The sequence below is a fragment of the Parambassis ranga genome, chromosome 6 (genome assembly GCF_900634625.1).
Source record: "Parambassis ranga chromosome 6, fParRan2.1, whole genome shotgun sequence".
Classification (NCBI taxonomy): domain Eukaryota; kingdom Metazoa; phylum Chordata; class Actinopteri; family Ambassidae; genus Parambassis; species Parambassis ranga.
In genome coordinates, this window is record NC_041027.1 from 9287247 (window position 1) to 9312881 (window position 25635).

Below are 25635 nucleotides of genomic sequence, written 5' to 3' on the forward strand. Positions count from 1 at the left end.
GCTACGTAGGTTACTATGGATACTGAGTTCAGGGGCTGCACCAGAAAAGCCTGCAATCAAAGCAGGGTAAGGGCTACAAGCAGCGCAGGTGTGCAGGATCAGACGACAGGAGACGGTTTCTGTATCAAGGTACTGTAAGAGAAGGTGTCATAGTTTTATAGTGGTGTGATAAACAAACCAAGAAGGACAAACATTTTATTTCTAGATCATTAACACACTTGAGTAACCGTGCCATGTTGAAAGTAGTTGTTGACCATCAAGGAAGTGGTGGAAAAATCAAGACACATGATCCAAGAATAGACAGACACCTCAAAGCTGCCACCTTTGTGTGACAATCTATCCTCGTGTTGGGCCTCAACACTTGGGCGGACCTGCAGGCAGATGAGAGCTGTGGCCTCTCTCATACAGACAGAAGTGATAGCTTAGATCTAGGAAGACCATTCAGGATGTTTAGCCCTTCATGCGGGAGTTCAAGTCCACTTTCTTTAATGGATCTCGACATGTGGGACACCAAATCTCGTTTTACAGCCCAGGTAAGATCCAGAATTTCATGTAACTTTGGTTAATCAAGAGATAGTTATAAGATCTATTTCTTTTCAGACTTCAGCATGGTGTGGATCCTGGAATCCTGGATCGGGATTTATGTCCAAAGTCAGCTCAGGGTAAGAGTAAAACTTAGATGACATAGACAAAAAATATATATATAAATTCTCAACCATCAGGTGGTTTATTTGTGTTTCTGTGTCTCTGGCAGCACTGGAGGCTTCAGACAGAGTGATCCAGGACTAAGAAAGTGGCAATCATTGTCCTATCTGGCACCTGAGGCTGCTACACGACCCTTTCCTTCGGCAGCAGCTGAATTAAGGGCTGCCCGTGGTGAGAGTAGCTTCAGACAAGCAGCAGTGGTGCAGTGGCTGCAAGATGCTCATGAACGAATAGACACTCACCTGGACCGCCTGAAGACCAGAAACTCACAGTTGAGTGCTGCACAGCTGCTTGATATGAAACACAAGGTAGGGGACTTTTAAAGAAAGCTGAAATGGTTCTAAACCAAACCAAACATGTTGTTTTGCTGCTTCAGATCGGTGTTTGGGGTGTCTTTCAGTCACACACAGTATTCTCTCACCATGTACTAATGTGTCACACAGCATCTATCAGAGGCAATGAGCGCGCTTGAGCAGAAGGAGGCAGCTGAACTAACCCAACATGAAAAGCACCAAAAGCGTGAAGAGCTCCATGAGAAGTATAAGTGCAGGAAAAAAGCACATAAAAAACATTTGACTGATTAAAGAAAAGACTGAAACTCATCATGTAAAATTCATTCACAAGGGTCCTGAAGCTGGAGAAGGACCTGTTGCAAATGAAGTCTACTTTGGACAGAGGAAGCGTCAATCAACCAATCGAAAAAGCTCCCAGCTCAACCAGCAGAACAGTACCAGTAAGTGAAGAGGATAGCAACAAGCAGGTGCGTAAGCTTTTAAAAATACTTTTGTATGTTTATCTCTTTCTCAACCATTTTTGTTTTACTAATTATTTTATTTCAGGAGAAGCAGAAGGACGACACAGAGTTGCTGAGAGAGGCCCTGAAAGAAACTGAGATCAGAGCAAAGGCACAAGAAGAAGAACGAAACAAGGCACTGCAGCACCTCCACACGTCCACAGAGGTCAGCTCCCAAGCAAAATAAAACCAATAACACCTCCTGATACATTTGAAGTTATACATTTATAACTTCAAGTGTTTCTCATAGACACAGAGGACACTGCTGAATCAAATTGAGGAGATGAACAAGAAGCTGAGTCAGACTGCACAGAATCACTCTGAAGTGCAAGAACAGCTATGTGAAGCCAACAGCAAGATCAGTCAAGCGTGCCTGGTTGGTTACAGCCAACAGTTAATAAACTGACCAGACTAACACACATCAGAGTTACTGACTCACTGTCTTCATATTGATAACTGTCTCTGAATTCTGCTCAGGAAAAGGCTATTTTGTCCACACAAATAGTGAAGCTGGAGGACAACATGAAGGAAATGAAGGCCAGACTGACAGAGGCTCTGGCTGACAAAGACCACCTAACCCAAGTGTCTCATATGTTCATATATTTACTACATAAACTTAATTTTCTGTGTGATGTTGTTCTTTATGACTATATTTGTTTTCATGTGTTGCTGTGCAGGAGAAAGCAGATCTTCTTGAGAAGGGTCAGGATCTTGAGGCCAAGAGGATCCAACATGCTTTCAATGAGTCTCTAAACAACAACAACAACAACAACCAGCCAACCATCCTGATAAAGGAAGAGTTAAAGGCTTTCAGAGAGGTTAGAAATTTGACCTGTATCCTTTTTGTTAATTCCTGTTTCTAATCTTGATTTAAGTATTGCTGTTGTGTATTTGTATCAGGTCAATGAAGAGCTCAGAGGAGAGCTTGAAGTGACCAAGCAGAGTCTGGAGATGTCACAGTGTCAGGTACAGGAGCTAAAAGAAGAGAAGATCGTGAACAACAAGCTGATTACAGAACTGGAGGTGCGGCGCTCTCAGCTGCTCAGAGAGAAAGAGGAGCTGCTGAGTAAAATGAATGAAGGTGGAGACGAGGGGCTGATGAAGATAAAGGAAAGGTGCTGCCAGTACAGGTAAGTTGTGACCAGACTTTAATCAGTTATCAACTGTGCGTTTAGTAAAATTCTCCTACCTCTGCAGAGAATCTGTGGAATCTTTGGAATCAGAAAACCAGAAACTGCAGGATCAGTGTCTGTGTTTGGAGGCTGAGGTCACTGAGAAGGAGAAACTGCTGCACCTGCATGAGGAAGAGTATCGTGAACAAGACGCAGAGAGAGTGCAGAGCATCAAGGAAATGAAAGCTGTGGTCTCACACTGGACTGAGAAATGGCAAAAGGTGGCTCTGACCCTGCAGTCCACACAAGAAGAGCTAGAGGAACTCAAGAAGAACACCAGAAATGATGTAAGAATACAAAGTTTCTACTAGTTCTCCCTTACTTGAAAGTCCAGTCCCAGTGTTTCATGCTGCCTGCATGAACTACGACTGGCTTCCAATGTCACACAGACATGTTTATACACATGCAGTCTTTTTCCCTTTGAGCAGAAGGATGTAAAAACAGTGTTCTGTCATTAGATTCTGCACAGTGCAATAACTCTTCAGAAAGAACCCCTGCAACTACTGACACCAGAAAAAACAAATGACTTAACACCAGTATGAATTATTGTTCCTTGTCTAATTTATTGCTATATTCACTAAGTGACGTTTTTCACAGTATTACTCAATGAAATGATTCAGCTACTAAAGTTATATACAGTCCATGGAATGTTTGACTACTCACTTATATCATACAGAGAGACTCTGCCTCACTGCTGAGGGCTGAGCTTGATGCATGCAAACATGAGCTGGAGCTGGAAAGAGGCAGGACACAGGCACTCCTACACAGATACAAAGGTAAACATATGTGCTAATAACAGTCCAGGATTCTGTTCTTTGAACACAAGGGGGCGTTAATATGCCGTGACCTGTGATCTGTAGGTGGTGGGGCTGTGGAGACTCGGGACAGAGAGACCGTGACAGAGTGAGTGGATTCTGATGAGATTTTCATATTTAAAATGTTAAAAAAATGAAATTCTGTGATCTGCCTCCTCATCATGGTTTCTCTTTATCAGCTTAACAGAATCCTCTTTGTTTTGGGAACAAGCATCGGACCCCAACAGCCACCAAAACAAATCCTCTCAGGTAACAAGATGTTCCTGCCTCACTGAAAGACAGTGTTCAACACATCAACATATAACAAGGTGGTGAAGGTAATGTCGTACGATGATAATATGTGGGACATCTTTTGTAATTTCTAGGTGTGCATACAAAGCAGCGAGGTTCAAACGCTGAAGCAAAAACTTGCAGAAAGAGAGAAGGAACTGAGGGAAAAGTAAGATTTCTTTTAGAACTGATGAGTAATTGTTTGTAAATTTTAGTGTATAATTGATATTGCTGCTTACTGTGTTAGAGAGCATGCTTTGAAGAGTTTGGAAAGGCTGAGAGAAGCAGAAAAAATGGAGGCTCAAATCACGATTTCTGCTCTGGAGCTCAAGGTACAGCCACTGAAAACACTGAAGCACATCAGACCCTGCATTTTCTTCTCACGTTGTCATCTCTGTTCTTCATCTAAGCTCGTGAACAAGGTCTCTGAAGATGCTCAACAAGATAAAAGCCTGCAAGCAGACATCTTGACTACTGATTCACTCAGGGCCCAGTTGGATGGTATGAGACTGCCTCCTGAAAAACATACTGAGGACAGAGCATTTTGTTTTAAACAGTCTTCTATGTTCTCAGAGTGCAGGAGGAGGGAGGACCAGCTGCAGCAGGAGAAGGTGCTGGCGGTCCAGAAGCTTCAAACACTGCGACAGCTTTACCTGGTACAGTATGTAAAACCCTGGGAGAGATTCCTGTGTTTATGAATGTCAAGAATGACACACACCTTGTCCACAGGTTAAAGATGAGAAACAACCTGTTGAGAGCAGGAAGGATAAAATCATTTGTCCGGTTAATCAAGAGACAGAGCAGCAAAGGAGAATGGTCACAGAGCAGGTACTGTATGGTGGCAGCAGGCTTTCAGGTCATTTTTATACATCCCTCTGTGCAGGATGGCTCCATGTAGATGTCACTACAATGGGTCCATTTTATCTATTCCAAACGTGACGTTACATTTTCAGCAGATAGCCAGATTGAAAAGGCAAATTAGTTAAAACATTTTTAAGTGAATCTTAATATGTCCGCAGTTAAAGAGTTTGTTTAAAGAGCGAGAAGAAAAGCAGACTGGAAAGACTGACAACACATCAGCAGCTGGAGCTTCCTCACCTCAAGACCGGACTCCCACAGCTAAAGCTGTTAGAGTATGTAGCACCTTAATGCTAAAAACATGTGAGCAAAGATCACAACAATGACAACATTAACACTGCCACATAGAAAAAACATGCAGTTTGTGTTTATATTCTCTATCAGGCAGCAGTGGAGAGGAGATACTGGCAGGAGGGATCAGGTTTGATGCCAGTGTTAGAGGAGGATGAGGAGAACGACTGGACAGGAGGGAAAGAGGAAGGAGAGCCTACAGAAGGGAGTCATCCTGAAGGAGAGCTGCCCACCCACACACATCAGGTAATGAAAGCTTAAGTTATAGAAAGTTAATGTAAACTAGTGCTGTCTATGTGTCTGTGTGTCTGTCTGTCCTCCAGTCATCAGAGAACATCTACGGTGCATCTGCCCTGCTGCATAAAATGTGTATACAATGTGTATAAGTGTATACATCTGCAACATATGATGTCATTACTGGTGTGATCATGGCACATACTGTAGATTATATCATGAAAGACCCCCCCCCCCCCCCCCCCCCCCGCTTTCATTGCATATGACACACTTACATGTGCAGACAGCACTAATCCCAGCTGCTGCTTTAATCAAAGAGCATCCAGCCCATGTGTGCTGCTGCTGCTGCTGCTGGTGGTGGTGGTGTGTGTGTGTGATGGGGGTGTGTCAGCCTGGCTGCATAGCCGCTTATACTATGCAAAACGCATTTCAGCTATAATCTCAAATATGACTCTTTCTACTTGGTAAATAATCGGATATGAAGCTGAGGAGTGAACCGCTCGGCTGAAACGCATCTGACTCAAACATAAGAGGATAAGAACCAGTTGCATGTCACTGTCTTACACTGATGGTGCGTGACTGTGGCAGTATGATGACAGAAAGCCATCATAAACACGCAAAAGCATCAAACATTGCATGTTACTTAACAGTCTATGAAACTGAATTTGTTTATTCACCATATATTTGCCTACTGTGCAGCACAGTGAGGCAAATATATGATCAGTACTCTGAAACTGTTCTTTTCTCTGTCAGATGTCAGCTTTGTCTGCTGAAATCAGCCATCTGAAGAAAGATAATGACAATCTGCAGCAAGGTGAAGTTGGAAAATGTCACCAGTAGTGTAGAAATGTGTGTGGTGTGTAAGTTGTGATTCTTTGTGCTTAATTGATCTAACCAATGAGAAGAGGCATCCCACTTTACTATTGGTTTCAATTAATTTGCTCTTTGCCGTCTGTGTTTCTTCCTGTCGTGTGTGTAGATTATATATATATATATATATATATATATATATATATATATATATATATATATATATATATATATATATATATAGACATTTGTTTTAACCATTTTTTTTACATTTTTAATTAAGACTTAGTGTTGGATCCGGCACTCCAGGACCTCAACGCTACAGGAAAAGTATCACACATGTCTTCACACTGTTCAGAGGAGTGTGACCTGCAGCAGAGGTGGACACCTGCCATCTATCCTGATGGTATATTCTTGGCTGAACTTGTATCTATCTGTAGCCCTGATGAAGATGAAGAGGAAGATGAGGTTGGTTGTAGTGTTTTGAATACTTAAAGCGACAGTTTATAAAAAAAATATATGAATGCTTTATGTTGTTCCTGTGGCTTGCAGCACTATTTATTTATCTCCAAGTGTGGAGATAGATGAAGTAGAGATAACATTTGGTGACAGTTTGGTGGAAAATAGTTCCTCATTAAATTGCTCAGAACAAGATCTGTGGATTTTCATAAGTAACCAAGGAATGCTTAATGAAAGCGACATCACTGAAGGCCTCAAGAAAAAGTTTTATATTTTATTATGTTTAATAAGTGACCTTTCAGCTGCTGAGCTCACCAGATTTTTGCCTGTTTATTTTTCTGCTCACACACTTTTAACATTAAAGATTGTGTTTTTTATATGTCAGTCTTAACAGAACAGCATCTAATTTAAGCCTTAACCGGTGCTGTTAATAAATAGCACCATAACTGTTTTATTTTATTTCCTCACATCATATTTACATACAGGAAATCAGACATAAAATGTAACTGAGAAATAGCTAAAATACATGAGGGTGTTTAAAGTGCATCTGTGAATATTATGTGTTACTCATGCATTAAATGACCATTGAGTTCAGCTACCTCCATCTTACTTCTTTTTTTACTGGAACTGAGAAAAAAAGGTTTGCAGCAGATTACTGTGGAGTTCTTCCAAATTGTAGGAAATCCATTTAGAGTGCTTATTCTGGGAAATGCATCACACAACTATTGTCCTATTATAAGCCTTCTAACTTTGAACTTACATTGTGTTTTTTACCATTTTAATGGCAGACTTTGATGGCTGATACACTGAAATAAGGCCATATTTTAAGATCAGAGATCCATCTATCCATCGGATCTGCAGTTGTCTGCAACTTAATACTTAATTGCAGACGTCCCCTCCTTGAGTTCAACATTATATTTCCAGTGTTCAAGCTTTATAGTAGCTCTGGTTGAACTGTGTGCCACCGTGCCTGGTCCACCTGCAGGCTGCACATGTCCCTCCAATGGGTGCGTCCTGCATCTGCGGCCTCTGCTCCAATCAGGACTCGACCGATGACTTTACCTTCAGAGGGAAGCTGATTCTGTCCCAGTGGAAAACAATGCAAATAAACATGAGTATTTGTGTCTGTTTACATGTGTAGAAACCATGAAATAATTTCTCAAAGCAAAAACATTTACCTGCATAATTACGAACTCGAGCATGAGGGGAAGCTGGCTAATGTCTCCTTGTGGCAGATCAAACAGCAAAGATGTGTTCCACACAGTGCAGGAGCCTCCTTTAGTTTCTTTGCTGCTGAGCAAAGTTCCATCGTGGTACAGATTGATCACCACCTGATAATCTGTACACAGACACATTGTGAAGAGTCACAAGAATTCTTTAACATAAGGAAATAATCCCCATCTTTATTCATTGCATCTCTGAGCTGTCTCCTGTCTGTGTCATATCAGAACCTGATGCACAACAAAGAGATTATCCAAGGCATGCATATGTGAAATAATGTACATGAAACAGATCTGATCAAATTTAATGGCTTTGCATACAGAATGTGCCAGTTTATAATAATATTAATATAAAAATGCCTAGACAGGCTAATGCAAACAAAGATTAGATCTGTCAGATAAGAGTTCCAGTGCAGATTGGAACGTTTTCCTGAGGATTGTGAATAGCAAAGGATTAAACCACAATGTCATTAAAAAGGGGATGATCTCCTGCTGCATTCGGATTCTGTACGACATCATTTAATCCCCTAAACATTAAAAGCAAACATAGGGAATTACTTTACCTCTGCCCTGAAATGCAAAAGTTAGTTCTGCCCACAATTGCTTGCATAATATATATATGCATGATGTCCAGATGGGATAATGAAATCTTAAAAAACACTTTGACTTTGTTTTCTTACCTGCTGCTGCGGCCAACATGGGAGCGAGACTGTGCAGGTTATCAGCTCTGAGGACAGTGACTTTGACGCGATGAGCCAGAGTCTGATAGTGAAGCAAAATGAAGATCTGTGGAGGACAGCTAAGCCCCTTACACATCAGTGCATCCTGGGAGATCAGACTCTAGAGTCAAAGGGCAACAGTTCAAAGAGGAGACAGAGGGGCAAATCTCATTCAGTAAGAAATGCATCAACATAATACTTTTGTACAACAGTCTATTGGAATTACTAAATATGACTCAGTGTTTTCGATCTTTTACTGGTTTCAGCAGAGAATAACCGGTTCGCAGGTTACAAGGGGCTTCAATCACACAGGTTCAATGTGTCATTGGGTTAGAGTTCAGATGTTTATTCAACCTTCTATTCAACCATTGATCTGGCTCAACTGTTCACAGTTTATCTACTACCTTTTTTAGTTTCCATAGGTCTGGGGTAAGCTCCTTTATGAAGTGAACCGGATGCTCTGTTCTCCAGTCTCTTTCTCCACATTCGGCCTCCAGTTCCCCCAGAGTGGTGCCTCTCAGGCTCTGTGGTTCCTGCGCATGCACAGATATTTTCAGTACACACATCTGGAGCTCCTTCACAGAGCTCACCTTCAGAGGCAGCATCAGGCAGTGAGGCTCAAAGCTGCAGCTGCTCTGGACAGAAGCTTGTATGGGACAGGGGTGCAGAGGTGGCAGGCTGCCCATCACAGACACATCTTCCAGGCTGTGTGATATCCCAGTGAGACTGAGGACAGTGACTGTCAGAGTTTGCTGCTCTGGAGAAAAGGCCATGGTGAAATGGAGGCAGGGTTTTGGTGATATTGGCTGTTTGCAGCTTGCTCTGGAGCCATAGCCCAGTGGAGCCAGAGGGATTGGTTTTTCAGTCATAGAAGGGGAGGCAGCACTGGGGCTGGTGAGTCTACTGTGTTCGTTGTAAGATATACTGTCCCCAGACACTGTGCAGCGCCTCTGCATAGCCTTACATGTTTTGGCAAACAGTCCCAGCTTGGGAAATGAAGGTAGGGAAGTATGATTGGGGTCTATAGGTTTATAAAGAGGTGATGTTAGCAGTGGTGAGCTGAGGCGGCGCAGGGAAAAATAGGACTTCGGTTGCTCCTTTTGCTCAGAAGCAGGCTGAGCTTGGTTAGAAAATAGTGGAGAAGTAAATTCATGCTCTGAGAATGCCGGGCTGGTGAAGGTGGAGGGGTACTCCAGTACATCTCCATCCAGCTCCTCATATCGCCGGGATGCTGATGTTGTTGCTAAGGGAGGCAGGTTCTGAGCAAAGGTCCCAGGTTCAGCAGGAGCTGCAGGGGCTGGCATCACAGGGGTTTTGTCTTTCACTGGCCATATGTTACTTTTCTTCCAGCACAGAATGCATCCCAGGACCAAACACAGACAAAAGACGATCAGTCCAACCAGGAGGAGAATCTGGAGATGAACTATGGGCATAAGAGGGAATAATACGTTTTTTCAGACTGCTGTAATGCTCCCTTAGACAACCTCTGGATTAGATAACATAGCAAGTACATGTACTTCTTTGACCCATGTGATTGAAGGCTGCATGAAATACATTCTCTTTCTCATTTCTTGAACAAAAACACAAGGTTTATATTTTAAACATCTGGATTTTGACCCCTTGACTTTCATTGTGAGATTTCACGGACAGATAGAATGCCCGTCTGAAACTCTCTTAATTTATGTGTGGCCTTTTGTGTGTTGTCAAAAAAACTGATAAGATATTCTCTAATACCGTACCTACCTTCTAACTGTTTGGTGAAGAGGACCTGCACCAGCAGCCAGAAGAAGAGGATGACCATGATGCCCTCAATCATACCTTTGCAGCAAAAGAGGAGCACAGACTGCCAAAGAGGCTGGCCTGGGTACTCTTCGTCGTGGTAAGGCATGTCGCCAACAGTGTGCTGAAAGTTTGTCAGAGCCTGTTTTTAAAGCATCCACAGGTAAAAGTCCAGAGAGGATCATTTGCTTGATTGAAAATGCATTCTGACTTTCAGTCCTGGAGGTATCTACCCATCTATGTCTGCTTTAGAGGATCAACCAAAGCCATTTCGTACATAAGCCACAAAGGTGTAAAAAGGACTGGCCTCCATCAAAACATCTTGCCGTTTCAGATTCGCATTACTTTGGTCTGAGCCATAAAAGAAGGACAAACACAGGAATTCTTATGTTATTCGACAAACTGCAGTTCCTCAAAGCTGGAAAAACATCGATTCTCAACGTGTACTGTGTATCCCAGTCTCCATCCCCAGCAGTGATTCCGTCATCTGCTGACTGACTTGACTAGACTGGTTTTTCCCTGGTGGGTGGGGACTGTGGGCGGTGACACACAGCTCATAATACCTCTGTAGCATCCTTCTTCTTCAGTGCTCCAGATGCCAATCCAGTATTGTTACTATAGATTCCAACAGCAAATCCTGCAGCCCATCTCCTGCCCTCAACCCCCCCCCCCAACCCCCACCCGCTGACCCACAACCTCTTATATCCATTAGTATGGCTGTGGAGGAATTAATGCTTAACACACTCTTTCTTTGCCCAATGTGCAGTTTGACCTCACAGCCTTAATCTTAATCTGACACATGTTGTAAAACAATAACACAAATTTCCTCAGTGTAATTATTAAAAAAAACTAAACACAACTAAGCCTCTAAAAAGGAAATGCTTTGTTTCTATTGTACAGGCAAGGAAATGCCACCCCCATCTGGTGACTCGCATACTGTAACCTGTCAGGGAAAGAATTATGAGAATAAGAATACAGTTTCAACTGAAGAGCACATAAAACACAACATTGGGAGGCAAAGAATTTGTGATCAGATAAAAAAAAAATGTAGCACCAATTATTTTATTCACCGTTTTAATGTGAGCATGCATAAAAACACATGCAACAAAAGAAGAAGTAAATAATGTTGATCTTTTCGCTACTTGCTGCATTATTTGCTTGTGTTTCCAACTGTGTCACATTTTGTTTTTATTGTATGGTCGAGTTGTGATGTTAAATTGATGGAGACATTTTCTTTGTCTTTTTCTTCCAAAGACAATTTAAAAATGTAAAAACAGACAAAAGTTAACAATTTCCAAAAGTAGCAGTGAGTTAAGCTCTCTAGGCCACATTGCTGTATGTAACACCACCAACTGATCATCTGAACTGCAATCTTATTAAAGGCTTACATCACTGCTCAATAAAAGTTTTTGACATCCTAAAGTTACAGCATTCAGAAATAAAGAAAAAGAACATTTCTGTTTGTTTGTTTTACATCACACAAGATTCTTTTATTCCTCATGGCTCCACATTCCATAAATGTGTTAATCAAAGACCGGAACAGCGTTGATCAACCTTGATATTGTCTTTACAGTTGTCATGTTCACAGTGGCATTTGTTTGCAGTGATATGTCTGCCTGATTGTCCACACACATTTCAGCAGATGGCTAAATTGACACATGCTGCATGAAGCATTGCATATTTCTCTAGAAGAGTGAGGTAGCACTGTTTCAGTGTTCACATGTCCAAAGCTAGAGGTTAATTAACGATACATTCTCTGCATTTATACAAATATAACACAGCAATATATTATGAGATATAGTAAAACATGTGATGCGTCCGAAGTACATTCCTGAGTCCAAAAGAGATTTATCTGAGAAAACTTTCCCAGGCGGGGAAGTCGGTTGAGGTAAATGTTGTGTCACTTCTACATAAAGCTCATCTCTCTCTCACATTTGATTCACAGCTGACATGAAATAAATTTTCTGTAATTTTGAGGCCAAATCGAATCATTAAATAAAAAATAAAAAAAAGTAAGTTAAAGCACAACGTAAAAGAATCCAACTAATCTGCATTCAGCCCCTTTTTACATTCAGGTTTATTTCCCCGAGACATTTCTGATGACGTGTTTTCCCTGAACGCTGCTGTGAAAAAAGTGTAAACTACGAGCTTTTGCAAACCAAATGTTTACCAAGAGGGATACAAAAGGGCTTCAGCAAACAGTTACAGAGCGGAGCTACGACACTGAGCTAAGGCTTTTTGGTCTTCATCAGTTGTACTTTGACAACCACATTGTTCTACAGGTGACTATATGGAAAGGCAGCTACGGGACTGTTTGATAATTAGCTACAAACTCAGTCGACACCCAAAGAGACGCAGCATTGATTCTCAGCACGTTTCTGCTCTAAAGACACTTCCGGGGGGGAAAAAAAAAATGTGTCTTTAGACAAGAATGCCACTACAGTACAAAAGGCTTCTAACAGGCACTAAGGTAAACTGTGATCTGAACCTACATTATCACCAGTGTGTGAGCTTTGAGGTCCAACAAGAATCATAAGCACAGTAACAGAAAGTCAATGCTGTGAATAAAAATGGATAGCTTCCTGTGTTGCAGCACATTTTCCCTGGAGTTCCTACATTTTTGTCTGAGGTATACTATTTAATAATTTCGTGCAGAACTGGTTTGAAAACCAGCGCAAATTAATTTGTTCCCTTTGAGGAGCTGGAGGAAGAGGAGGAGGAGGGACTGTGTGAGGAAGAAAGGGCACTGAAAGCACTCGTTCCTGCCAGAGTCACAGACTGTGACGACACAGGAGCGGTCGCCTTCTGGGCAAACAGCGTTCCTACCACAGAGAAGACACAGAAGAAGATGAATTCAATCAGTCTGTATCGGTCAAAAACATTTGTTGTCATGTTCAACTTTGATTGATCAGTTTGTGCCCTAAGGTAGGTCAAGAGGAGTCTACGCAGCTCTGGTTACATGCACATGTAATTCAGCTCCTTGAGTGATTTTGCACAGAGTCTGAAGTCAAAAACATTTTCTGTCAGCAGCACTATCTAGGGGGCCCACATGTTCATAGTGGTGATGACATTCAGGAATGTGGACACCAGCGATTCTCCTAAATAGTACCTTCTCCAAGATAAAGACAGAGCTTAGCCTTTTTAGCTTTGGCCATAAACAAATCAGTTGCTGCCCCATCCTGTGAATTCAATGCTAAATAAAACTGAAATATAAAGTGAAGTTTGCAGACTAGCAAAGTTTCTACTAGTTTCTACTAGCTAGCTATTCTTTCACTTCAATATGAGGTGCACCAGTGTCACTAAATCACACAAAAACAATCCCAAACTTACCTGAATAAAGTGTGCCATTGACTTCCACAGACACACTGATGCTGGCAGGCCCACTAGTCGAGATACTCAGCGACAAATCCTGTTTGTTTTCTGTGAAAGACAAACAAAAAAATCCAATTAATATGCTTACTACACCTTGCTGGGATTGAGTGGTGATCCCCTTTGGCTTCAAAAGTGTCCTAATTCTCTGTGGCATTAATTCACTGTAGCAGTAAGTCCCAAAATAATCACTGATGATTAGGTAGCATGCAGCAACTCACCGTGTCCATTGTTAAGTTTGAGGTTCATAGGGTTAAAATGAGAGGCCATAGCCAACAGATTCTGCTGGAGGGCCTGCTGCATTAGGCGCTGCTGCTCCTCGGCAAGCCGCATCATTTTCTTCTCCGGGCCGTCGGCTGCAGCTCCACCCGCTCCCCGCTCCAGCTGCTCTCTGAGATGCTCTAATGTGGCCGCCTGTGCCAGCTGCTGCTGCTGCTGCTTGTGACCAAGAGCCAGAGCCATGGGCAGCCTGGGTATCACAGGGGTGGAGTTCTCATCTGAATAAAGAAAAGTGATAAAAAAAAACTTTGAAATACTAAAACTTTATTTGTTTTGCTATAAATACAGAGCGCAGCATACCTGTGTTTCTCTTTAAATTTTGACTAGCAGACTTGCCCAGGCCATTGTGTGTGGTCGGAGTGGACTGCATGGTGGGTGAGGACAGGAGAGCGTGTGGAGCAGAGCTCGGAGATGGAGAGTAGTGGTACAGGCTGTTGGTGTAGCTGGGACGTCTGCCTTCTCTGCGGTTGCTGTCGATGGCCGCCTGAAGCTCCCCTGGAGAGCTCAGACCATTCTTCTCACACTCAAATGGATACAAGTACTTCATATACCTGCAAGGACAAGGTTCACAAAACTGACTAAAACTAAAAAAAAATACCTTTATATATCCCATTTAGAACACCTTATCTACAAACTGGCGATGGTAGAACGTAAGAGTGCCCAATGTTTTTAATTGATTTGTCATTAAATGTAAAATAAATATATAAGAGGCTCAGGTTGGATTTAACATAAAATCACCTCCAGACACTGTGTGTTATGATTCCTGTGATACTGAATACCTTTTTGAGCACATGCTCTAATGTCAATTCAAGAAAGTATTTAATGTTTGCATTATTGCTGCTGTGTGAGGCCGCAAGCGTTAAAGTGTTAGTGCTTTTTTTTAGATTTGAGAGACACCTACTGGGTGCGAAGGGTGAAGGCGGCGCTTGTGATGGACGTGGGTAGATTTAGACCTTTGGTGATCTCCCTCCAGATCTTCTTGTTGATAACCTCCACCAGGCCTCCCTTCTCTGTCACCAGCTTATAAAGTTTGTAAAGGTCCAGCACCTGTTTTGCCATGATGGGAATGCGGTTCACCGGCGTTCCTGATCAATGATAGAATAAAACACAAAGGAATGAATTAGTGATACATGTTTGCAGTCAGCTTTGGAGAACTACTGCTGTGCTCCAGTTAATGCACAGAGAAAGAACATATTCAGAGTAAGACACCTGAGGGCCTGAGGTTAAGGTAAGGTAATGTGGCTTAACATGTATAATCTGTGTCCAATAAAGCTTATTTCACATGGGGGGGGGGGGGGTAATTCCACAACAGCAGCTTTGTTGCTGCAATGATTTGAGCACAGGGGGAGGAGTGATTTCAGAGCAGCAGTGTCTGCCAGTCACACGGGTGACAGCTAACCCTTCCAATCCCGATTTAGTAAAAAGCCAATTAATGAAGGAGGCTAAAAAGCAGTGCTAGCTGGAAGATTACTGTGTTCTTAAGATGAACACATGGCACACGCACATTATCCACCGCCATGATGTTTGCCTACATAGCAGCCAGTGCATTCAGAACACAGCAGAACTGCATTGTCTCTACTTGGACCAGATTTGTTTTAATTAGAACCACTTACTCTGCACTACTGTCCTTAACATGCACCACTGAATACGAATTTAGACAGTAAAGACAGAAGTACACTGAGAAAGCTTTAGGCCATGTTTCCAATGGTCATGTTTTTAAGATGATTTGAAAAAAAGTATGATACTCCATGTAATAATTACCTCGTTTCTGCATGAAGACAAAGAGCTCGTCCAGAAACTCCTTCCTGTGTGGGTCATTGTCCAGTTCATACAGCTGCACGTTGAAACAACAAAGTCAGCTGTTACTGTGTAGTGATTCTTGGCATTTACACGTCATGTCTTACATCCAAATCTACCGACCTTGGCAAAGTCTCGAGATGGTTCTCCTCTTACTTTTCCTCCGTCACTCTCCTCGGTCCAGATGGCATTTCCTCTCTGTAAAAACCCCACATGGAGAGTGAGACATTTGTCAACAGGTTGTCATCAGACAACGCAACTTTACATTATGTTCCTGCAGATTTACTAATTATCATTTTCTGCAATTCAACAGGAAAATAGTGAAATTAAAATATAGACCTCTACTGAAATCTCTTTTTTTTCCCATTCCATCTGCCCGTTTCTAAACCTGCTCCACCTCCATCAGTCTGCCTGTAGTAAACAGCTGGGAACTGTAAACATCTGGGAACTGTAAACATCTGACTACCTGCACTGCTGTGTTGTGTAAACAATTTTCAACATTTTTAACACACCTATACACACCCACACTCACCCACGATGTAGCAACATTTGTAAAGCTGAGCACAGTGAAAGAGAGATTAATGAAATGAAGCATGCTCTTTAAGTAGTTCAATGCGACATGTTATTCCTGCATCAACTCCGCCCCCCCGCCTCCACCTTAACATGACGGTTAAAGGTTAAAAATGTGAGTGGAGGGCAGCGAGTGTGCAACTGTGTGGAAAGACCCACTGAGAGGTTATTGTCCTGCCAGCACACAAAGAGCTGCACCGTGATGCAAGAGATCTGAGATTGGTCACTCATTATGTTCATGTGATTCCGTTTGTTTTATAATTAATTATAAATAGTTTATTCAGGGCTGATTTCTGCCGCTTATGAAACACCATTTTGTTTGCTTTGATTTGCGGGTCAGCGCCTTTCAGTTCATGCTTGGGTTTTATATTAACCGCTTTAAGATTAAAACAACCTTGGGTCTTTTAAGACTAACATTAACTGGAAAGCTTTAAACTTGAAATACATGTTTGGATATTCTTACTGTACCTCTATTTAATTGTGTATATATATATATATATATATATATATATATATATATATATATATATATATATATATATATATATATATATATATATATATATATATATATATATATATATATATACACACACACAATATATATATATATATACACACACACCTAAATGAGGTCATGTTGTGTTACTGTGCATTTAACATATATATATATATATATATATATATATATATATATATATGTTAAATGCACAGTAACACAACATGACCTCATTTAGGAATAACAACATTCCACATCAGGATCTGATAGTCATTTAGCTTCTGGTGCAGCTGCAGCTGTCCATGTGTTTACCATAAAAACACAGCTTTGCAGACACATATTCAACACCTGCATGGAAGTGAAACACAGAGCTTCCCTTTGTCATCAGGTGTAAAACCACAGCTCCACCAGAGCAGGGTGTTATTTAATACTAATAACTGTCATGGTGATCTGTTCAGTGTTTAGATTGGTGTGTTATAGTCACAGCTGAATGATTTTTTTTTAAAAACATTTCTATCTTTGTGCTTCAGTTTGTTTCGCGCCATGATACAAACATGTGGTGTGAAGATCAGACTTTGATAGATCTCTGCACTCACCAACACCCGATTCTCATCCTATTGATTGACACCAACACCTCTGAACAAATGGACTCCCATTTTTTTTTTCAAAAGAATGCCAAATGACAGAGGTTCGCACACTTTCACCACTCACAGATAACTCGTTTTGTGTTATTTTCCTGATTTTAAAACTGCACGCTCTGCAACTATAAGACCCTTAGAAAACTCCTACCCTGGTTCTGGGTAAACTAGTTTGTTTTTCCCAAGTTTTTAAGTGGTTAAACTGGTTACTGAATGTATCCACTTTACACACAAAGCTCGCCCCTGTGGTGGCGTAGCTGTTGACACATGTAATTGCCCGGGCTTTGAATTTCTAATACAAGCCTTCTTCCAGCAGAAAGCCCATTGAGGGGAGATAAACATCCCAGTCTTTTCACCATCAAATCGAAATAAAACCCTTCCCCCTCTTATTGATGAGCAAGTGAGACCTACTGCGGATCTATTAACAAAGAGCTTCCAGTTAATTGCTCACAGAGCTTTCACACATCCAGGCTTGGGAATGCTGATAGTATTCAGAATGTAGGTCAGGAAAAGGTTTCTATTGTTTTGTTAAATAGGCTACTTTTATATGTGATTTATACATTTAAATTAGACGGCATCTGGTTCATGCATATCACTCCCGAGTCACTTCCTCCATTCATGATAATAAAATAAATCATGACATTAAACTGTTCAAATGTTACCATTAACCAATTACCTCTTATTATAAGCTTCATTCAGTTTTTCCAGCAGGGCAAAAGTGAAAACTTAACCTCAAAAAAAAGTTTCAATGTAACTGCAGGGGGGTGGGGGACCAAAATTAATCCAAATCAAATAATTGGACCTTCAATCAAGCCAGCAAGTCAAGATCATTTATCTGACGTCTTGCTGTGCTGTGTGCTTGGATGAACTGGGGGAGGGGGGGGCTCTTCACCCCCCCCCCCCTGCATGCTACATTTAAGGGCTTACAGTGAGACCGCACAGACAAGGAGCTAACAATGGCTGTCCGGTCTGGCTAGACTTGAAAAGCCTTTCATTATTTCATTAATGAGACCAACAAGAAAAATACTGCAGAGAAGGAGAAGACAAAAGAGCAACATTTGAACTGTGCTTACATGTTGGCCCGCGAAAAAAACACATTTCAAACCGTCATATTTCTGCAAGGATGGATGAACTTAAATGAATCTCACACATATATCCTGGTGTTCCTTTTTTGCTTTTAACAATAAAAAGCTAAAGTCCTTTCACACAAACATGCAAAGGAAATGTATTCTCACTGCACTGGCCATATAATGTATTGATTACTTGCAGGGGAATACGCTGCCATTTAGCGTTGCCAGGCGACAGTTAAATTATGCAAAGCTATCCATGGAGCTACAGTAACATCACCACCACTAAGAGGTTCAGGGAGCTTTCTGAGCATTTAACCTTCTAAATGACCACTGCGGAGGTGGTACCACCACTCTTGACACCAGAAGTCCTTTTGTCTCTGCAATGGAACTACTGTAAGTACACTTATGAGGCTCTAACCCAACTGTACCCCCACCCACAGACCTCATTCATCATAATGCATTGTATTGACATGGGGCCTTTTCAAGGGAAACATACACAAAGAGGAACCAATCAGAACAGCCCCCATAAAAAAGGGGGAAAACAAATCCACACAGAGAGGCTTGTTCTGTGTGGACACACTGGTTGTCTTATTTAACATGATATTACAGGAAATCTACCTTGTACACACGCTTTTCTCTGCTGTTATTTTAGGTCCATCTCTCAGGCTTAAACTGGCTTCTTTGGACTATAGCCAAGACCAATTAGCTCAGCCAGTGGCGAGAAGGTTTCAGACATGAGGTGACAGAAGTAAAGGTCCCCAACTTGGCCAGTAATTAAACACTATCAAAAGTTGGGCATGTTGCCAAAGACAGGCACACTCCTCCTTCCTCCTCATGTGAGAAATGGCAAGCTCTCAGCGTGAAGACATGAGAGATTAATAATGAGAAGCACACACAAACCACAACAGGAACAGACATCTGTGAGGAAGAGTAACCCATCCGACGCCTTTAGAACTAAACCAGAATTTCCTTAAAAAACTTAGAACACAAACCTTGATTTTGTCTCTCACCTGTTTACAAGGCTCATCATAGCCCCAGTCAGGGAAGCCGTTGGGTGATGTGAAGGCATGTTGACTTGTAGGAGACATCACCTTCACCTCCTCATGCTCCTGTTTGACTGATGGAGGGGAAGACTCGGACAACTGTTTGGCAGCAGCGGGTGGAAGATAGGACTGGAAGGGGAAGTTTGAGGCAGGGTGCAGACGTGGCTTCTTCGCCTGTGGATGGGGCCTACTCTCTTCATCCCCTTCCTCCTCATCATCATCATCTTCTTCATCGTAGTTGTCTTCAGGTCCCAACATCCCCTGTCCCTCCTTATCCGAGTCGTCGTCATCGTCTTCTTCATCCTCATCTTCCTCTGGATCCTGCATCCTGCTCAGATGGTGGTTCAGAATCTGCTGGTAAGTCTGTCTGTCTGCCTTTCCAAACAAAGCAGAGTCCAGTTTGGAGCCGGAGGCTCTGGCTGCAGCGGCTTGCTGAGCAAACAGGAGCTGAGCTTGAAGGAGGTGTTTCTCCTGCAGACTCATCTCCAGCTTGGCTTCCTGTTGTCTCTGCAGCTGCTCCATCACCGCCTCCAGCTTCACACCAGCAGAACTGGACTGTGGAAACCCAGCTGTACTTCCTTCTTCTGACAGGCTGGACTATAGACAAAAACACAAAAGCACTGAAATCATCTGTACACGGCAGAAAGAAGTCAAATAAATCAAAGATTTTTTAAACAATAGAAACTAACAAAGAAAAAAACCAAATTATTGTTCAAATATTTTCTAATTAAATAAAAGTTACACATTTGGGCCGAGGGGAAAAAAAACTTAATGACTTTATTAAAATAAATTAGCAGCATACAGCAGACAAAAACTCTGTGGCTTCACCCTGTTAGAGGAAACCTGGAAGAGGGACGTCGGTTAAACTCCGACAAGGTGAATTTACAAACGGATTCTTCGGCAGAAAAGAAAAAAAACTTTAACTCACAGAGAAGGTGAAGATATAAAAACTGCATCAAAAACCAAGAAAACCTGTTTTTCTCAACACAAAACTACACAGAACGCGTCTTCGTAAACGCACAGCAGCTCTGAATGTCTTCATTAATGGTCATTTGCTTTGTTACTGTAACGAACACGAGAAAAGAAGCGCTGAGAAAAGAGTCGTCGACACTCACCATTTGCGCCTTGGAGTAATTCATCACCGCCAACAGGTCTTATCTAGTTTTTCCTTCTTTCCTCCGGCGGAAACAAAACGCACTGCATGACCAGCTTTCTCCTTTTGAAAACGAAAAGATTCTTCTTTTGATCAAATGTGATTTAAAATAAAAAAACACACACACACCCTGCAGTGTGGAGGCCGGAGGGATCAGAGCTGCTGGAGGAGGGGTGATAGTGCTACGTGGTCTATACCTCCCTGGTCACTGCGCATGGAAACTCAAACATCTTTGATTGTCTTTGACTGAGTGGCCCACACCCACAACTCGGATGAATGAAAGGCCCGCCCCGTGCGTAAAGATCGTAAAGTGTTTTTTTTTTTTCCATGTGGAACTTCCCACCCACTTCACAGGGAGATCCCACCCCGAAGCGAAATCCACGGCTGTTACACTAGGTAACACAATCTTCACTGTAAAAAAAAAAAAAAGACTAACAAACAGCAAACTGAGCTGCAGACAAGCGTGGACACTGATAAATTAATTTAAACATAAAGACGTGTGTGAGAGTGATTACATATATTTTTAATGTATTTTCTTTGGGCTAAATTAAATGACCTGTGTCCTCTTATAATTGCATCCACAGCTGCTACATGTGATAATTCTGCCTGCCTGTGAATCCGCGGTTATAGTTCCTCCCACCAGTCTATAAACAGCTCAAACAGATGCTGCTGACAGGAGCTGATTGATTACAGGAAACAGAGAAAAAAAAATCAGACAAGACTTTTCTCTCAATAAGCTCAGATTTCCTCTGAGAGATAAGTAAAGGCGGAATTACGTTTAAACCGATTCTTGGGTTTGACAGCAATATGCAGGCAGATAAATTGTGGAGCAGCAAATGAGTTAAAAAGGCTTTAGGAGTTGAAATGGTCATGTTGATGAAAAGGGCCCATTGTGACTGTAAACACGCAAATCCTATTTCCTGTGCCCATAAAAACATCCCTCTGATAAATCTTTAATATTTTAACACTCATCATCGTCTGCCCTTCTTTGTTTAAAATACATTTTCACAATAAAATAAAATCAGTGTATTTTATATTTTATCATTTTAAAGGACCACTTTATGGCATCTGCACAGCTGAGGATGCACAGCCAGCCATAAAAAGCATCGGCTCTTAAAGCTTAATAATCTTTTATTTATTTATATATATATACATATATATATATATATATATATATATATATATATATATATATATATAGGCAACTCACCTGCACTGTAGTTTAAAAACAATCTGAAAATAATGAGCTAAGGAATAATTTACTCCACTAAGGTGACTTAGGTCACTAAAAGTTATTTTTTAACCCATTGTTTCTCTTGGCATCTTTACATAAACACACTGCTTCTCTGCTCATATTAATGATAAAGTGTTCACTTTAAATGATTAATTTTTACATTATTGTTACACTTGTCCATGACACAGAAAAGGAAGTCATATTTACTGTAACCTCCTGTTAATATCCCCGAGCTGTGTTTATAATAATATCACACCTTCCGCAATTTGAACAAGTTTATTTTACCAGCATGTATATTCTCCCTGAAATGCAAACAGATGATGAATGTCCTGCAGACTGGTTACAGTAGAATGATTTTTACATTCATGTGGAAACACTGCTCCCTGGTGGCCAACTGCGATTCTCACAGGACTGTCCACACATGATAACATGAACCATTTAGTGACGACCTGCTCTGGGCTGAAGCAACCTGTATCAGTGTTGCTTCATTGTTCCAAATATGTACCAATATACCTGTGACACTCAAAGATACGTTTTCCTTTATTAGGTTCATCAATATTTTACAAGCAAAAGAACGTAATAAAGGCCAAATTAAATATTACACACATGTAAGTACAAGGGCTCTGTGTCCGGGGTATCTCCTCTCGTTAGATCTGAAACAGACAAACAATATTTGCATTAGATTGCTCTCTTTTTACACACAGGGGAGTAAAGCCAGGATTTTAGTACCTTTTACACTTTGTCAATGCCAAGCTCTTCAGGTGTGGAGACACCAAGCTCCTCTAAAACAGGCCGCAGCTCCTGGATCACGTACGGATAGATGTCTTTATGAGGTCCTGCTTTGTTCTGAGGAAATAAAATGGTAAAGATCATTATCATTATCTTATGACTACAAGGGGGGGATGGCGGGCAATGTTAACACAGGAGCTGCTTTCACTCACCTTCACAGCTTCCAAAATTCGGATAGCGCTGGCCAAGTCGTTTAACCTCCGACAGGCTCTGAGGGCAGCCTCAATAATCTTTGGCTCAGGTACCAGATCATACCCAATTAGTGTGTTCATCCCTAAAAACATGGTGGTAACACTTAAGAATGGGAGAAAATCCTTTTTACAACAAGCCCCACTGTACATAAATCCCATGACACGATCAAACCAAAAGTAAACCAAGGTCACTTAAATGCATTTCTTAATTATACGGTTAGATTGACATAAGAAGGACATGTCCCTTTGTTGCGATTAACATGGGCACGGTATTCTATTTTGAGAGGGTCACATACACACCACCGCTGTAGCCAAAAAATACTCACAATCCATGGCTGAAAAACACTGTAATACTCACATGATAAATCACCTGATCAAATACTATGCTAAAGCCTTTATAATATCCAGAGACAGATTTCATCTTAAGTTTGCCAACAAACAAGGAAAACACAGGAATCAGGTTACAGAGGTGAGCTCTTATACACATTAGACTGGTTGGGTGGTTCCTAAATGAACAACGCGTTGCACTGTTGCACAGCTGAGCAACAGTTTCTTTGTTTTTGCTATACAAGTTAATATTAGTGAGATCAACTAAAACGGTAGGTGAGGTGGCCTTCTGAAGGATCACACAGACTGGCTAGAAATCCAAATAAAAGTTTGGTACTACCAAAAAAAAAAGTAACCGTGACTGATACAATGTCTTAATAAATTCTTTTTAGGCTAAAAAAAAGTTGAAAATGTAATGACTTTGTAACTGAAGTGGATTCTCAGGTAACACTAGCTATAGTAATAAAACTGTGAAGTTATTTTGGAAACACTAGTTAAGCACTCAAAAACAACAGCTGCTGAAACTGGAAACGTGAGCTTTTTAATGTTATTTTAAACAGTATGCTGCACTAACTTGTAGTAAATTCCAGTAAATAAAAAAACAAACCCAGTAATGAGATACTCCTTCGAACTGCTCACTGATTTGACCTAAATCTCAGTCACAGTGCATCCTGACTCTTGTCATACCTCAGCTGTAATAAGACAGCTTTAAAAAAGTAGAGTTTCATTATTATTTTTAAATTTTGTACGGCATACCCTTTCTCAGCTCCCATGCATCAATGTCTGGCTTGTTGAAATAAGTGACCCAGCGGGCATCAAACTCCTCCTCTGTCTCCTTCTTCCCATGTGAGTAACACCTTGAGGCCAAAGGAGCTGCAGGATAAAAGTACATTTTTTTCAGCAATCATTCATCATTAAAATAAAGGTTTTTAGAAAAGGAAGAGGAGGAGTACAGTTCAATTAAACGTGAACACTAGGTGAAGAAAGAAAAGGACACATTCTGGGAAGTAATGTAACGGAGCTGGATCAGTGACAACATCGTGATATGACCGACCTACAGTGACACTCATGGACATACCACAGATTCATATCATATGGCGACTTAATAGGACTGAATACAGGCGGACGTGTGACTGAAGAGTTTTGTTTCATTCATTGTTATCGATCTAAAGTGATGCAGTCTTACCTTACCTTATCCTTCACATAATTATGTATGAAGCTAATGTAGCTGCTAAATTGCTAATACATCAGGGTAGCCTCATAATAGCAGCATGCTTGTTTTTGGTGGCAATTTTTCGTGCCAAACCACCAAACACTCGCAACTACATAAACACACCTTAGACAACTAACCTAGTTAGCATGTTAGCAACTAGCCCAAGCAGCACAATCACAGGGCCGCAAACTGAGCCTACCAACTGGGTCACGGCAAGGACACTAACACCACCGGGCTGAATACGGGGACATTTTCAGATCAGCACACACTCATATTGCGTTAATAACGACTGTACCAAAAGAACACAACTTGACTGAAACTTAAACACGTTTAACTGCCTTCCATTTCTTAATGAAGCTAGCCAGCTTAGCTGTGTGGACACTGCAATGTGCCGACAGTCACACTTGATTTCCGCTAAGAACTTTGCCCGGACAGTTTCATAAGCTGCTACATTTAAAAAAATAAAACTCAGAATGGAAAGCCGGATGAGCAAATACCTTGGCAGCCTGGTTGCGTGCGGGTTAGACTCCGGACACCGGAGACCGAGAGTCGGACGGCGGCTCTGAACATGTTGCAAAGACAGCAAGCTACTACACGAACCGGCGAGGTTTGGCAGAGGGAAGCTAGCGCTAACTGTTAGCCCGTCACGTACGCGCTGCTCTTCTGCGCATGTGCAAACTGCAGCTCATTGACATATTTTTTTCTCCCTAACCTTGACAGGTTCAAAGTTTTTCAAAAGCAATACTGTAAAGTGCCATGTGATTTGTTTGTGACTCATTTTTAAATTGTCTTCAAACGAAAAATGATCAAATATTCTAATATATACATAATTATTGTTGCAAAGGGGTTTAAGAATAGTCAGTTTTATTGAAATGCCATAAAAATGCCCAAGGGTTACAACTGTTTTTCTTATTATTGTATTTTCTTACTCATAATGACATTTAGTGAATTCAAATTATAGAAAAATGTTCATGCAATGTTCTCTGGATCTTTCTTGTGAAGTTGGACTTGATGATTTGTGCAGTGTAGAGAAACAAACAAGTACTCATGCTGACACTCACACCCTCGGCTAATTCACCTTCTAATCTAACCAGTAGGCCTTTCGACTGTGGGAAGAAGCAGCATAGACACAGATACACAGTCGTTATGATAATCTATGTTCACATGTTATTTCCAAAAATAGAAAACAGAAGATGACTGATATCACATACATGGAACCGCTAATAATGTGACTATTTATACTACTGCTGATAAAAGTTTACATACATGTGGTCCTTTTTATACCGAGGATGCTGAGACATTTTTCCTAACTTTATGTTACTTACAAATATCAAGTTG

At 41.2% G+C, this 25635-nt stretch overlaps 3 protein-coding genes across 4 annotated transcripts; 1 reads left to right on the forward strand and 2 right to left on the reverse strand.

Annotated features, from left to right (window-relative positions):
• The first annotated feature begins 102 nt into the window (after window positions 1-102).
• LOC114437552 (interaptin) lies at window positions 103-6837 on the forward strand. 2 transcript variants are annotated; one of them, XM_028408330.1, is made up of 23 exons: window positions 103-533; window positions 601-662; window positions 755-1013; window positions 1149-1243; window positions 1330-1465; window positions 1545-1664; window positions 1749-1874; window positions 1976-2080; window positions 2176-2316; window positions 2399-2628; window positions 2696-2957; window positions 3347-3446; window positions 3531-3573; window positions 3665-3734; window positions 3851-3924; window positions 4003-4087; window positions 4166-4256; window positions 4329-4411; window positions 4485-4583; window positions 4775-4888; window positions 4998-5150; window positions 5892-5952; window positions 6232-6837. In XM_028408330.1, the coding sequence occupies exons 1-23, from the start codon at window positions 447-449 to the stop codon at window positions 6441-6443; spliced, it is 2808 nt and encodes a 935-aa protein (XP_028264131.1). In that variant the 5' UTR covers window positions 103-446; the 3' UTR covers window positions 6444-6837. The 2 variants fall into 2 exon arrangements, with proteins under 2 accessions (XP_028264131.1, XP_028264132.1); XM_028408331.1 differs by lacking the exon at window positions 5892-5952 and having other exon boundaries at window positions 106-533; window positions 6232-6353.
• Window positions 6838-11275: 4438 nt separating this feature from the next.
• Window positions 11276-20733, reverse strand: LOC114437409 (AT-rich interactive domain-containing protein 3A-like). Its single transcript, XM_028408072.1, has 9 exons — window positions 20506-20733; window positions 19358-19987; window positions 15694-15768; window positions 15535-15607; window positions 14675-14858; window positions 14074-14324; window positions 13716-13991; window positions 13456-13545; window positions 11276-12947 (listed from the first exon to the last, which is right to left on the reverse strand). The coding sequence occupies exons 1-9, from the start codon at window positions 20527-20529 to the stop codon at window positions 12805-12807; spliced, it is 1746 nt and encodes a 581-aa protein (XP_028263873.1). The 5' UTR covers window positions 20530-20733; the 3' UTR covers window positions 11276-12804.
• Window positions 20734-22293: 1560 nt separating this feature from the next.
• Window positions 22294-24952, reverse strand: cox5aa (cytochrome c oxidase subunit 5Aa). The gene is made up of 5 exons (XM_028407974.1): window positions 24795-24952; window positions 23841-23957; window positions 22719-22840; window positions 22507-22623; window positions 22294-22430 (listed from the first exon to the last, which is right to left on the reverse strand). Exons 1-4 carry the CDS (start codon window positions 24865-24867, stop codon window positions 22510-22512), a joined length of 426 nt encoding a protein of 141 aa, XP_028263775.1. The 5' UTR covers window positions 24868-24952; the 3' UTR covers window positions 22294-22430; window positions 22507-22509.
• Window positions 24953-25635: the final 683 nt, after the last annotated feature.